The sequence below is a fragment of the Podarcis cretensis genome (assembly GCF_951804945.1).
Source record: "Podarcis cretensis genome assembly, chromosome: 9".
NCBI lineage: Eukaryota > Metazoa > Chordata > Lepidosauria > Squamata > Lacertidae > Podarcis > Podarcis cretensis.
Window position 1 is genome coordinate 74,041,517 of NC_137178.1, and position 14,484 is coordinate 74,056,000.

Here is a 14,484-nt window from a genome sequence, read left to right on the forward strand (position 1 = left end):
ACTTCATAGGTTCTGATGGGAGCTTCTGCAGTACGGCAGGGATCAACTCATTTCACGCTCCCTGGGCTCCCACGTTGGTTGAATGACAGCCCTGCCATGCAGCTTGGACTGCACACACTTCGAAATATTTTGTTATGTTTTCGTAATGTAGTCCCTTTGGATTAAAAATCCACAAGGCGGTCATTTATTTATTTTAATAAATTAAACTTTTAGGAGTGTGCAGCTGCTTAACCTTGCCTCAGCTTTTCCCCAAATGGGATTCTGGAGGTGTCACTGTCATATCATGGGTTAAACCAGGGGTAGGCAACCTAAGGCCCGGGGGCCAGATGCGGCCCAATCGCCTTCTCAGTCCGGCCTATGGATGGTCCGGGAATCAGCGTGTTTTTACATGAGTAGAATGTGTCCTTTTATTTAAAATGCATCTCTGGGTTATTTGTGGGGCATAGGAATTCATTCATTTCCCCCCCAAAATATAGTCCAGCCCACCACATGGTCTGAGGGATGCTAGATCCGGCCCACAGCTTAAAAAGGTTGCTGACCCCTGGGTTAAACCCAGTGCTTTTTCCCCACTAAAAAAATGTTTAGGGGTACTCTCATTTTGACTCAAGAAAATCACCATTTTATAGTTCAAATCTGGAAAAGTAAATATAGTAAATGGACAAAAGTACAGAGATTCACAAAATGTTTAGGGGTATGCATACCCCTGCGTCTTCCCCAGAAAAAAACACACTGGATAAACCGTTCTGAAACCTCTGGGTTTAGGGTGGTATATAAATTCAAATAACAATAACAATAATGGCAGTTTTGGGGTGGGTGGAGGAAAAGTTAGGGCTGGGCGATATCTGGTTTTCAACATTGCAAGTTATCACCAGCTAAACGTTGCCATATATTGACATATCACAATGTCTGAAATAAGGTGGAGCTATGAAGTGGCATTGGCTGGCTTCACGGGTTTCCCCACATCATAATTTTTGCATAGCACACACACACACGCACACCCTGACTCGCAATATATTGCCAGGTAAAAAATTATGAAACCAATATCACAATACAGACTTCAAAACGGTTTTGGACAATACACTTTCAAGGTGTTTGGAAGCCTATGTTTCCAGACCTGGTTCTGCTGCCAAAAACATAGTTCCAGACATGGTCTGTAATAATAATAATAATAATAATAATAATAATAATAATAATAATAATAGAAGATTTATTATTTATACCCCGCCCATCTAGCTGGGTTTCCCCAGCCACTCTGGGCAGCTTCCAACAAAATATTAAAAATACATTAAAACACCAGACATTAAAAACTTCCCTAAAGAGGGCTGCCTTCAGATGTCTTCTAAAAGTCTGGTAGTTGTTTTTCTCTTTGACATCTGGTGGGAGGGCGTTCCACAGGGCGGGTGCCACTACCGAGAAGGCCCTCTGCCTGGTTCCCTGTAACTTGGCTTCCCGCAGTGAGGGAACCGCCAGAAGGCCCTCGGCACTGGACCTCAGTGTCCGGGCAGAACGACGGGGGTGGAGACGCTCCTTCAGGTATACTGGACCAAGGCTGTAATTAGACTCTATTCTGTATGAAGATAATGTCCTGGTACAGGATACCTTAAATGGTTTTGTGTCAGTGGAGAGGCATCTCTTTCTCTCTATAATTATTATTATTTTGCTGTGTGTTGGCAACTGTGTTTGCATACCTCACCAAAACCTTTTCTCATCCTCCGCTCTTTGCTTTATTTCTCTGTTTGTCTTGAAGTCAAAGTGGAAAGGGCCATTAAAGGTAAAATATCACAAATGACTCGTGTTAAATGTCTTCCTTGCTTAATCCCCCTTGTGCAGTTTGTTTCGTTGTCATCTTTCTTTTTTTGTTCAACCCTTTATTGTTTTGGCTCCATAGGACGGATCCCAAAAGCAAAGGCTAACCAGTTATTAGCTGCAAACTATAGCTAATATACTCTGGGAAATAACTCTGATCTGGAGTAAGCAGGCTGTGGATTGAAGCTATAGGACTTGTAGTTTGTGGGTAATAACTTGTACACCAGAGCTTTCCAAACTGTGTGTTGCGACACGTTAGTGTGTCAGATGCTGTATGAACGTGTGTCATGTGACACTTGCACTCCTCACAGGGCTGGAAAGAGGCTAGTTTAACCTCTGATTTGCTGGTAAAACTGCATTACTGTCTCGCAAAATGATGCATGCCATTAACATGAAAAGTTTGGAAACTTATGTTGTACATTGTCAGTTCAGCATAGCAGATACAGTCATACCTTGGTTTTTGAACAGCTTAGTTCTCAAAAGTTTTGGCTCCCAAACACCGCAAATCCGGAAGCGTTCCATTTTGCGAACTATTTTTGAAAGCCAAACATCCGACGGAGCTTCCGTGGCTTCCGATTGGCTGCAGGAGCTTCCTGCAGCCAATCAGAAGCCACGCTTTGGCTTCCGAATGTTTTGGAAGTCTAACGGACTTCCGAAACGGATTCCGTTCAGCTTCCAAGGCACGACTGTGTGTGGATAATGGGAGGGATGGCAAGCTAGCTAGAGTTCATAGGCAAGTGTGCTTGTTGTGTTTCTCTTGCAGTGCGCAAGTTGAGTTTGGGCTAGCAATAAATTGGATGAACAGGAATGGGAGGAAAAACATTTTTAGGGTAACAAAAATGGAGGGGGATGTTGTTTCCCTTCTTCGTGTTTTCCCTGGTGCAGACAATAGTCGACACTTAACAATGGTTGATGGCAATCATGGCTTCTTGCTGCTTTAACCCTGATTAATATTGTGAAATGTCCAGTGAAACCATTTCTTTTTGAATGAATCCCAGAGGGTATGCAAAGGAAGTGAGAGCCAGAGAGGCTAGAATGCTGGTTAACGCAACCATAGTTTATAAACACACTTCAAACCATTGTTTCATGTGATCAGTTGTTAATTGTGGATTAGATATTAGATATGGATATAAAGGGGTTGTTCATGTTTCTGATTCCAATAAACGTAGCTTGTAATAATATGTTTATTTCAGTGGAAGTAGATATTGTAGCTTGTTTGGCATCTAGAAGCTCCTGAACTTGTTCCGCTACCCTTGAAAAGAGCTTGCTTGGCCCCACTTAGCAAGCAACCAAGAATCAGGGAAAGTTTACTTGCCAGCAGACAAATTCAGGAGCGGGTCTTGAGGCTCCAGTCCACCATCCCTTACTCGCTTTGTAAATGGCCGTCCCAGAGAAACTGGTGCTAACTGGGACTCTAGTGATAGAACATGATTAGAGGACTTCGGTAACAAATGTGGCTTGCGAATTTCAAGCTCTCCTTCCAGAACTGTGTTGTCCTCTTAACTGTAGTATTGGTACATTGATCTGGCAGTAGTCCTTTCTGTGTAGCTAGATGATGCACACAGATGGTGTCTAAGCCATAGGGTAGGGTTGCCAAAATTGGAGAGCAAAAAAGAGGACAGCCTGAGTCGGGGAAAGAGATGTGCAGGCGCGCGAAGCCGCCGCATCTGCGTGCCTCTTTCCCCAGCTCGGGCTGGCAGCGGCTGTAGCATGCTGAAATATACTCAGAGTCACAAAGTGATTCCATGCTCTTTATTCAGCTCATAGTGGTGAGGAGGAATGAATGAAAGTCCCCTCAAAGTATCTGCTTTATATACATTATTTACACAATGGGCTGCACATGATTGGCTAATTCTGGAATTCTACTGTAAGCCAATCAGGTTGTGGATTCACTTATATCTGGAGCATGATTGGGTGGTTCCTGCCAACCAATCATACTGCTGCATTGTTCTAGGACCAATCAGACTGCTGCAATTTGGATCCTATTCAGCTCAGTACATAACACATGCAGAGCAGCCCCAGCCCAAGCTGCCCAAGCCTGAGCCAAACTGCCCCCCCAAATTAAAAAAAAAAAACCCTGTACATTTCCTTTAAAATGTAAAAATCCACCCGGATGGAAATGTGGGCCCCCCAAAAGAGGACATGTTCAGGCTTTCCCAGACGTATGGCCACCTACCATATGGCTAAAGTTCTTGGGTGTTTTTTTGTTTCGTTTTGTTTTCAATTCAATCATCCCAGCTATTCGAGAAACAAAGGAGGCTCTGGAGAACGTGAGCGTGTCTGTGGAGGTCTTGCAAGAGGGCACTGAGAGACTGCATGCCAACCTGACAGATGTTAAAGAGCACCTGATCAACACACTCGGGGATTCAGCTTGCACAGCTGCCCAGGCAGCATCCACCTGCAATGTCATCAGGAATTCCTTAGATCAGCTAAACATCAATGCCAACTTCAGCAAGGTGAGGAAGATATTCCATCAGCATTCCAGCAGTTCTTCTCAGCGGCCTAATTCTCAATCAGAAGCCGGCCTTTTTTCTAGCCATCGAATGAATGAATGAATTTGCATGTCACCCTTCGTCTGAAGTTCTCAGCATCAAAAAATACAAAATAAAAACACAAAACGCTTAGTAAAAAAATTGGAGCAACAACCAAACAACCCTACTTCCCACAAACACATTTAAAAGGCCATAGAATGTCAATCATTCAAAGGCCAGGCTATGGAGAAACATTTTCACCTGGTGCCTAAAGATGTATAATGGAGGCATCGGGCAAGAGAGAGACTTCCACAAATGGGGGGCCACTGCAGAAAAGGCCTTCTGGATCTCTAAAGGGGGAGGCACATGAAGAAGGGCTTCTGATGATGATTACAGAATCCAGGTCAGTTCCCTCAGTCTATTCAGACTGAAGGTAGGGCCTCGTGACCAAGTACCTTTCCAGAAAAAAATGCTCATTGGACATGGAAAACAAGGTGCTGATGAGTATGGGTGGTTCTCGTCTAACCTTCTCTCTGGTGTGCAAGTTTTTCCTTGACCAGGGAATGTTTTTTATGTGCAGGGAAACTCATGTGAGCCCCTATTTGCAGTCTGATGTGGTACACCCCAGACATGGGTTTACCATGTCAGTGAGACCTAGGCCAGCATAAAAAAGGTAAAGGTAAAGGACCTCTGACAGTTAAGTCCAGCCGCGGACCACTCTGGGGTTGCGGCGCTCATCTTGCTTCACTGCCCAAGGGAGCCGATGTTTGTCCGCAGACAGTTTTTCCGGGTCATGTGGCCAGCATGACTAAGCCACTTCTGGCGAACCAGAGCAGCACATGGAAATGCCGTTTACCTTCCCGCCAGAGTGGTACCTATTTATCTACTTGCACTTTGACGTGCTTTCGAACTGCTAGGTTGGCAGGCACAGCACCTCCTTAAAAACACTCCACCCTTTAGAAACCTCTTCCATATTGATTTGCCTGCTGAAGAGCCTTTCTTCCCGGGTAGCTCAGTCAGTAGAGCACGAGTATCTTGATCTCAGGGTCAGGGGTTTGAGCCCCATGTTGGGCAGAAGATTCCTGCAAAAGATTCCCTACGATCCCTTTCAACTCTAAAATTCTGTGGTTCCATGTTGCAGCAGACTTGGGATCATATTTTAGAATGTATTCTCAGCACATACAGGGCAGCTGACAAGTACACAACATGCCCAGTGCTTTTCAGGGGCTGGATATTGTAGGGGAAGTTTGGTTGCTGTTGTTTGCCATTATTTAACCATTTTTTTTGCAGGAGAGGGAAGCCCACAGGATGATATTGGGGATTACAGTGAAGCTGAACAAATGATGCAAAGAACAAAGGAAGACTTGACTTTAAAAAAAAAAAAAATGATGAACAGACTAAAACTAACTTTAACATCTCTTTTCTTCCTTTCAGTTGCCGGGAGTGAATGCTCAACTTGCCAAAGTAAATGAAGTCCTTAAAACAGACCTCTCTAGTCTGGTTCAAAAGGTATGTTACTAGAAGGTATAAATCCATTTACTCTAATTACAGGGTAACACCTGGTGCTCCAGAAGCTGTGGAATTTTGCACCTTAAGAAAATGTGTCAGCAAATAGATGCTCGAGTATCTTTGTGTACCAAGGAACATAAGACAAGGGGAGGTGCACAGCCTTTGTGCCAATGTTACACTTTCCTAAAGTAAAATTGGAGGCATGCCTTATTTATTAAATTTCTATCCCACCTGTTGATTCAGAAGGACTCCCATGGCAGCTTACATAAAATAATAAAATAAAACTACATTGGGGCTGTTTTACTTGCTCTGGTACATGCAGTGAGGGGAAAAAGTATTTGATCCCCTGCTTAATTTGCCCTCTGACGAAGAAATGACCAGTCCATAATTTTAATGGTAGGTTTATTGTAGCTGTGAGAGACTGTGAGGTCCCCTTGCTCAAGAGAACACATGTACAGGCTCGTCTGCAGTTTGCCAATGCCCATCTGAATGACCCAGAGGAGAACTGGGTGAAAGTGTTGTGGTCAAATGAGACCAAAATCGAGCTCTTTGGCATCAACTCAACTCGCCGTGTTTGGGGGAGGAGGAACGCTGCCTATGACCCCAAGAACACCATCCCCACCGTCAAACATGGAGGGGGACAAATTATGCTTTGGGGGTGTTTTTCTGCTAAGGGGACAGGACACCTTCACCACATCGAAGGAACGATGGATGGGACCATGTATCATCAAATCTTGGGTGAGCACCTCCTTCCCTCAGCCAGGGCATTGAAAATGGGTCGAGGATGGGTATTCCAGCATGACAATGACCTAAAACACACGGCCAAGGCAACAAAGGAGTGGCTTAGGAAGAAGCACATTAAGATCCTGGAGTGGCCTAGCCAGTCTCCAGACCTTAATCCCATCAAAAATCTGTGGAGGCAGCTGAAGGTTCAAGTAGCTACACATCAGCCTCAAAATCTTACTGACTTGGAGAGGATCTGCAAATAGGAGTGGGACAAAATACCTCCTGGGATGTGTGCAAACCTGGTGGCCACCTACAAGAAACGTCTGACCTCTGTAATTGCCAACAAGGGTTTTGCCACCAAGTACTAAGTCATCTTTTTGCAAAGGGATCAAATACTTATTTCACTCATTATAATACATATCAATCTCTGACTTTTGTCTTCTGGGTTTCTGGGGTTTTTCCTGTTGTTATTCTGTCTCTCACAGCTACAATAAACCTACCATTAAAATTATGGACTGGTCATTTCTTCGTCAGAGGGCAAACGGGCAAATTTAGCAGGGGATCAATTTCCACCCCCCTCACTGTAGCATTAGACCTGGAGCCAGATGCATTTAAATCTCCCACCCGCAGACAAGGGATGTGAACGGCAGGGCAGACACAATTGTGGGTGCCTTTCTGTTGATGTTTAGAGTGTCAGTGCAATTGCTAGGCCTCTAAGTTATCTCTGAAATCCCCCCATGGGTTGCAACAAGGCATGCCAGCTTGACATACATTTCCATAATCCACACAAGCAAAAATACGCATTCCATATAATACACAGGCAGTTCAGGGCAATGAAGTTCATAGATTCTTCAAATAAGCATTATCCCTACACACCTCCAAGAATATGTAAGCCCAAGTATTCTATAATGATGTCTACTCATGTGATACCACCCACCCAACTGTGAAAACGTGCTGAGAGAGCAAGCATGCACATGTCATTTGTGTGATTAGGCATCTGTGTGAGAACTGAGGCCTCCACATTGTTTGAAGTGTCTGATAGGAGAGAGAGGTGGTCTGTCTAGCACCGTGGAAAGGCTGTCACTGGTAGCATGAACCAGACGTATAGTGAGTGTGCATCAGCACTATGAAAGCTTGTGGCACAGTCTGATAGAATAAGCCCAGCTTCCAGGTTAGCCCAGCTTCCTTTGCAAAAAGCTAACTTTAAAATGTGGTGAACTTTTTGCATGTGGCCCTTTTAAAGGTAGAAATAAGCATACTGATATTTTGTTGTCAAGACACCGTTGGACATCTCAGTTTTTTATTCCAGGGTTATGCAGCGTTTAATGATACACCTGATTTGGTGCTCAATCAGACAAGGAACATTTTATCAGGTAAGGAGGATGAGATAATTAGTTCTCCAACTGGATTGGTTAAAATTATTGGTGTGAGCTATCATTTTAGTATCATCTATTTTTTAGTTAGGGAAGTTCTTATCTAAATCAGAACTATTAAAGAAAAGCCATTAAAATATAGGTTGCTCCTCTCCATTTGGGCAATGTTTAATCATAAAATTGACTACTTTTTTTATTGAAGAAGGGTATTTCCTTGATTGCGGTGGGTTGAGGGAGATATTCACTGCATCAAGGCTATGGCAAAGGCTTCATTCCAGGGAAAGAAGAAGGAAGAGATGGATGGGGGAGTCATGATTTCTTAGTAGCTGACCCAGGAGCAGTGGAATGCCATGACCCGAAACACTCTCCCAGCTAGGAGAGGAAATCATAGTCTAATCTACTCACAAGTGAGACTCTGTTGATAAGATGAAGGGAAGGGGCATCAAAATGTGGCTTAAGAGTGCTGACTGTGTCCATACAATGTAGGGAGAGGTCAAGGAGCTCTTTGGGTGAAGGCAATTGTGGAGGATGCTAAGTACCAGAAGGAACATGAGTAATGTGGGAGGGGAGAGGGGGAAGGTTGAAAGAAGAGTATAAGGATCTTACTGTGGTCTGGCAGTGGTGAGGTACACTCCCCCCATCTTTGTACACTGACATAAGACCTAAAAAACACAATGGTTTAGCACTGGTATTCAGTCTTAGTGCAAGGTAAGGGTAAAGGGTAAAGGACCATTAGGTCCAGTCATGACCGACTCTGGGGTTGCAGCGCTCATCTTGCTTTAGTACAGCTTCCGGGTCATGTGGCCAGCATGACTAAGCCGCTTCTGGCGAACCAGAGCAGCGCACGGAAGCGCCGTTTACCTTTCCGCTGGAGCGGTACCTATTTATCTACTTGCACTTTGACGTGCTTTTGAACTGCTAGGTTGGCAGGAGCAGGGACCGAGCAACGGGAACTCACCCCATCGCGGGGATTCGAACCGCCGACCTTCTGATCAGCAAGTCCTAGGCTCTGTGGTTTAACCCACAGCGCCACCCACGTCGCTTCAGTCTTTGTGTAGGATCCCTTAAATCATGGGTGGCAATTTTCTCAATTTCCAGTGGCCATTCTGGTCTCTAGATAGTGGTTCAGAGGCCAGAGGTCAACCTTCATAATAAAAAAAAGCATAAGCTAGCCATGAATGTAGATGGGAGGAGAACTCGGACGTTCTTAACGTGGGGGTACTCAAATTGTTGGGAGTGGAATATGGGCAGACGTAGCCCATCTCGAGGAGGTTCCTTGCCTCTATTCTTCTTGCAGCCCATGCCGTCTAGCGGCTGCTGCCTCTCCTCCAAGGAAGAACCCCAACCCTCACTTTGGAGAAGATGGGAAGGCTGCAACCCCAGGATTTCACAGGAGGAAAATGGCACTCTGTGCAAAATGGGTAGCCTGCTGGGGACATGCCAATCTTTGTTGGCACCTGCTATTCTGTTTCCCTTCCCCAAGGCATAGGGACTTCTTTATTGCTTTGCTCTGGAGAATAGGGGACGTGGGTGGCACTGTGGGTTAAACCACAGAGCCTGGGACTTGCCAATCAGAAGGTTGGAGGTTCGAATCCCCATGACGGGCTGAGCTCCTGCTAACCTAGCAGTGCGAAAGCACGTCAAAGTGCAAGTAGATAAATAGGTACCACTCCGGCAGGAAGGTAAACGCATTTCCGTGCACTGCTCTGGTTCGCCAGAAGCGGCTTAGTCATGCTGGCCACATGACCCGGAAGCTGTACGCCGGCTCCATCGGCCAATAAAGCGAGATGAGCGCCGCAACCCCAGAGTCGTTCACGACTGGGCCTAATGGCCAGGGGTCCCTTTACGTTTACCTGGAGAGGAGAGACTGCCTCACCCGCAAAAGAGGGCTGGCATTAGCACTCTCTGAGAGCTGAACTGTTGGCAAATGTTTTTTATGACACAAATGCAAGACTGTTTGTTCATATCTAACAAGAGGGGGCTCATAGCTTAGGAACATGGGCGCCATAGGCATAACACTGTTTACAAGTAGGCACATTTAGAAATGATATACATGTCCCAAATAAAACCTGAAGAAATGTAGACTATCTCTTAATAATTGCAGGTTTCTTCCTTTTCAGTTAAGCTCTGCACTAACCCATAAATGTTCCAGAACTAAGCCCCCAAGCACTATTAAAATAGCTAACATGCTAGCGTTTTCCAGATGGGCATGGGTTGGTGTATCCAGAGTGAGAAAATATTTATTAACCTCTCTCAATTTTTATTCTTGCATTGTGGACCTGTTCTACCAATATAACCAGCCGTACCTTGTAAGTTTGCAAAAAGCAATTCACAGTATGTATATATGCATATGGCATACTGTGCAACTCATCAAGAAATGCCAAGCTTTCCCCCCCAAAATGTCATGTTCCTCCTTAATTTTTCAACCTGGGGGACTTTCAAAGCAAGATCATTATTTCTCAGTTACTATTAATATGCATTAAGCTTTAATAATCTTCATGCTCCTGTACCTGAGAAGGGGAGTAAAAGCAAAGGGCAGAATTATAACAAAACTAAGCTTGTGAAGCACCATTGTTTTCATTCTTCCCATTGAAATTATTGGGACTCGAAACTGTTCAGCACTGGGTGAAGACAGACATGACATGTATAGAGTGGTGGAAACAACGGTGGAAGTAGAAAGACGTACATTGGCTCCCAGTACATTTCCAAGCACAATTCTAAGTGTTGGTGCTGACCTTTAAAGCCCTAAATTGCCTCGGTCCAGTATATCTGAAGGAGCGTCTCCACCCCCATCGTTCAGCCCAGACACTGAGTTCCATCTCCGAGGGCCTTCTGGCGGTTCCCTCATTGCGAGAAGTGAGGTTTCAGGGAACCAGGCAGAAGGCCTTCTTAGTAGTGGCGCCCGCCCTGTGGAACACCCTCCTGTCAGATGTCAAGGAAATAAACAACTATCTGACATTTAGAAGACATCTGGAGGCAGCCCTGTTTAGGGAAGTTTTTCATGTCTGATGTTTTAATGTATTTTTAATCCTTTCTTGGAAGCCGCCCAGAGTGGCTGGGGAAACTCAGCCAGGTGGGCGGGGTATAAATAATAAATAATAATTTTTATAATTATTATAGAAGTTGACTCCTTGCGAACCCAGACGCACACCCCCTCCCCCAGGAGCCAGGCCTCGCGTTGAAAGGAAAAGACACGACAACATATATCTGGGATTAAAATGGCCACAACTTTATTGAATTCAGGTGTAGGAACGCCCTGCAAGGGGCATTGGGCAGGTATCCCTCTCAGCCTTCAGCTGGGCGTCTGAGGTATGACAGGGTCAAGTAGCAGTTTATGGGACCAACGCAAAGCACGGGTTTATACAGCTGGTCCCTCCCAAATCGCTGAAGGTAGCTCTGTGGCCCCTCTGCCGTGCACTTGTGGACAGAGACTATCCTCATGACCCCTCTAACGGGGTACCCTGTTATTGCCACAGGGTGAGTCACCATTTCACCCCTTCTTCAGATGTTTGACTGAAGGATTCCGCCCAAGGTCTAAACCGCCAAAGTTCTGACAATTTCTATGGGGAAGGCAAAACCTGCAGAACGGGGGAAATTCCTCCCCTGCTCTGAAAACAGCAACCATCGTATGACCAGAGCAACGCCTGCGTGCCTGGAAAGCAAAGGTTAGCCTGCAAGAAAACAAGATTAGAGGGTGGGCTGGGTGGGTGACGCTCTGGGGGTGACTGTGTAGCTGAGAGCAGCGCCAGCCCCTTTTTGTACTCCTGGAGCAGAGTGAATCTGCTCCGATTGGCCCGTCCCACCAAGGCCGCCATGGATTGGCCAGAAATTTCAAAACTGGGTTTGGCGGGAACCCAGCAGGCACTGTGGTGGCCCAGGGACAAATATGGCGTGGCTTTGGGAGGAGGGGGAACCGCCACACCGGGTCACAACTGCCACGACCCCTTTACCGGGTAAGCGGCCGTTTCTGATTAACATACATTGTGTGCCATTTTCCATGTGGTTGATTTTTAAAAGGGGGAAGCCAGTTGTACAGTCATACCTCAGGTTACAGATGCTTTCATGTTTTCGGGTTGCGCACCGCACTGAACCCCGAAGTACCGGAACGGGTTACTTCTGTGTTTCGGAGCTCGCACATGCACAGAAGCACTAAATCGTGCTTTGCGCATGCGCAGAATCGCAACCCGCACGTGCGAAGACACGGTGCTGCGAGTTGCGAATGCTGCGGGTTGCAAATGTGCCTCCCGCAGAGATCACGTTCGCAACCCGAGCATCCACTGTAGTTGATATTGATATATCTCAGTCCTTGAAGCAGTTTCCCAGTTATTCACGTTGGTTTTTCATTAAAGGTGATAAATTGAACGCATGTGCACAGGTGCACACACACACACACGTGTGTTATATAAAAATACTGGAAGCCATATGGATTTTGATTCACTGGTGTTCTTCTTCTACACTTCCCCTTAAATATGTCTGTCTGTCTGTCTTCACACTTGGTCTGACTTGTGTCCCACGCTTACAACGGATTCAGTGCAGATGAATAAAATAAGTGACAGCAGTTCCAAGTACTTTACTTCTCAAATAGAATGATTATGGCATGTTATCTCAGTGAAAAGAGATATACCTCGATTTGGGGGGCATGTGAACTCTAAGATTTCATGTAGAGACACTAAATTTTTGAAATGGGGTTCATTTTGGCATATGTTGACACAATGGTTGGCTTTTAAAATTCAAAATTACTTTTAATGCATATTGAAAGTCACGGTTGCCCATTCTTTCCATCATAGGAACTTTAAACAGTGTGCTTATACTCGTTTTGCATGATATTGTTTTTCCAACAAAGTGGCATTAGATAGCTTTAAAAAATATCTGCTGCTACTGTGTAGGCATTAGGGATGAAATTTATCATGTTTGTTGCACAGACTGATTGAAATTATTAGTAATTTAAAAGCAGCCAATGTTCATTATTTCTGTTTTCTGAGGTGGGGCTTAACGCAGCGCCCACTCTATGGGTCCGGATTACTTGTTACTTCCAGACAAAACTCTCAGCCCACAGTGAATCTCCCTGTCTTGCGGTCCCACCCAATGTTGGGTTGAGAAAGTGGTAAACTGGGCTTTGCAGTATTTGCATACGTTAACTGTTTTTATTACTTATTATTGGATGCTTAATCAGAGATTGTGTGCAAATAAACATGGTACAACCCAGTTCATGTATTACATTCTAGATTGGGTGAGGATTGCATGCATATCCAAAATGTGGACCAGATAGAGATTTCTCTCTAGAAAGTAAGAGGCTTATGGTAAATTGGGATTTGTTATGTACTGAAGTTCTCACCCTGGGCCAGCAGGGGGATACTGTAGATAGTTCAGATCCACATATGCAAATAAGGGATCGAAGGTGACGTTCAGTGTTTCGCTCAGTGTTTCAGCTCAGTGATTCAGCTCCGCTCAGAGGGTGGCTGCATCTGGCTCTGCTCTGTTGTCCATCCATCCCATCCTCGTCGCCAGTGTTAAGTTGTGGGTGAACATATCAGACGACACAGCGATTCTCCAAACAGCTCTTGTTTATTCACAGGCCCGAACAGAACTGAACTGAAGGGTTCAGCCAGCCTGCTTATATAGAGCTCCACTAGAACACAACAGTAACCATTTTCTGTAACTATCCAATCACTGAACGTCACTTTCGATCCCTTATTTGCATATCTACAGTATCCCCCTGCTGGCCCACGGTGAGAACTTCAGTACATAACACCTTTCAAGTTTTTAACCTGGCGATTATAATACAGAAACTGCCTAGAGAAGACACTCTATTCTTTGGTCTGGTCTCACTGAAGTGAGAAATCTGTGTCTGGGCTGTACAACCTCAGGAGATTCACACACACACACACACACACACACACACACACACACACATAGCAATCTGAAGTGGAATACCCCAGACACAGGTTTACCTGTAGACCACAATTTCAGTACACATAAGCCAAAAACTGTGGCTGCATCAACATGCGATACATTTGTATGTATGTTTTGTGTGTGTATGAGAGAGAGAGAGAGTGCGCACATTAAAATGCCATTTTACATTGAAATTGTATTTGTGGCTTGCTTTTTCCAGTTTCATGCTTCTCTCCATGCCTTATTCTGCTGCCTAGAGCTGCAACCCAACAAGCTTTTTTTTTTAGTATGTGACAAATCGTTTTATCTTGTGTAGCCTTATAATAATCATCATAAACACACTCATTTATTTCAGATATTAAAAATGTACTGGAAGCTGTTGGTTCAAATATCACAAGCTTTACTAAAATGCTTCCCATCCACAAGATAATAGCAGACTTCACCCTATATCTTACTCAGGGTGAGACCTATGCTCAAGAATATTTTCCAGTGGTGGAGCAGTATGATTTCTACAGGTACGTAATACTATCTGGATATTGATGCGCAAAGGGCCACACTGCAGTGAGTGTGCCGGCTCACATCCACATCATACATTAAAACACTTGCACCACTTAGCAGGCATGACTTCTCTCAAAGTATCCTGGGAGCTGTAGTTTGTTAAAGGTGCTGAAAACTGTATCTGTGTGTAGCGTCTCCTAGCAACTCTC

The 14,484-nt window shown here is 44.8% G+C and overlaps 1 protein-coding gene and 1 long non-coding RNA gene across 2 annotated transcripts in view; one reads left to right on the forward strand and one right to left on the reverse strand.

The window, feature by feature from the left end:
* The window catches only part of LOC307224699, a 476,766-nt gene that overhangs the window by 424,795 nt on the left and 37,487 nt on the right, over positions 1 to 14,484 (reverse strand). The window lies entirely within an intron of this gene.
* PROM1 (prominin 1) overlaps positions 1 to 14,484 on the forward strand; it is a 109,420-nt gene that overhangs the window by 68,160 nt on the left and 26,776 nt on the right. Inside the window, exons 10-13 of the mRNA XM_079991773.1 lie at positions 4,045 to 4,262; positions 5,712 to 5,786; positions 7,822 to 7,885; positions 14,133 to 14,292. Of these exons, the coding sequence (XP_079847899.1) occupies positions 4,045 to 4,262; positions 5,712 to 5,786; positions 7,822 to 7,885; positions 14,133 to 14,292 (517 nt within the window). The remainder of the gene's footprint in view (positions 1 to 4,044; positions 4,263 to 5,711; positions 5,787 to 7,821; positions 7,886 to 14,132; positions 14,293 to 14,484) is intronic.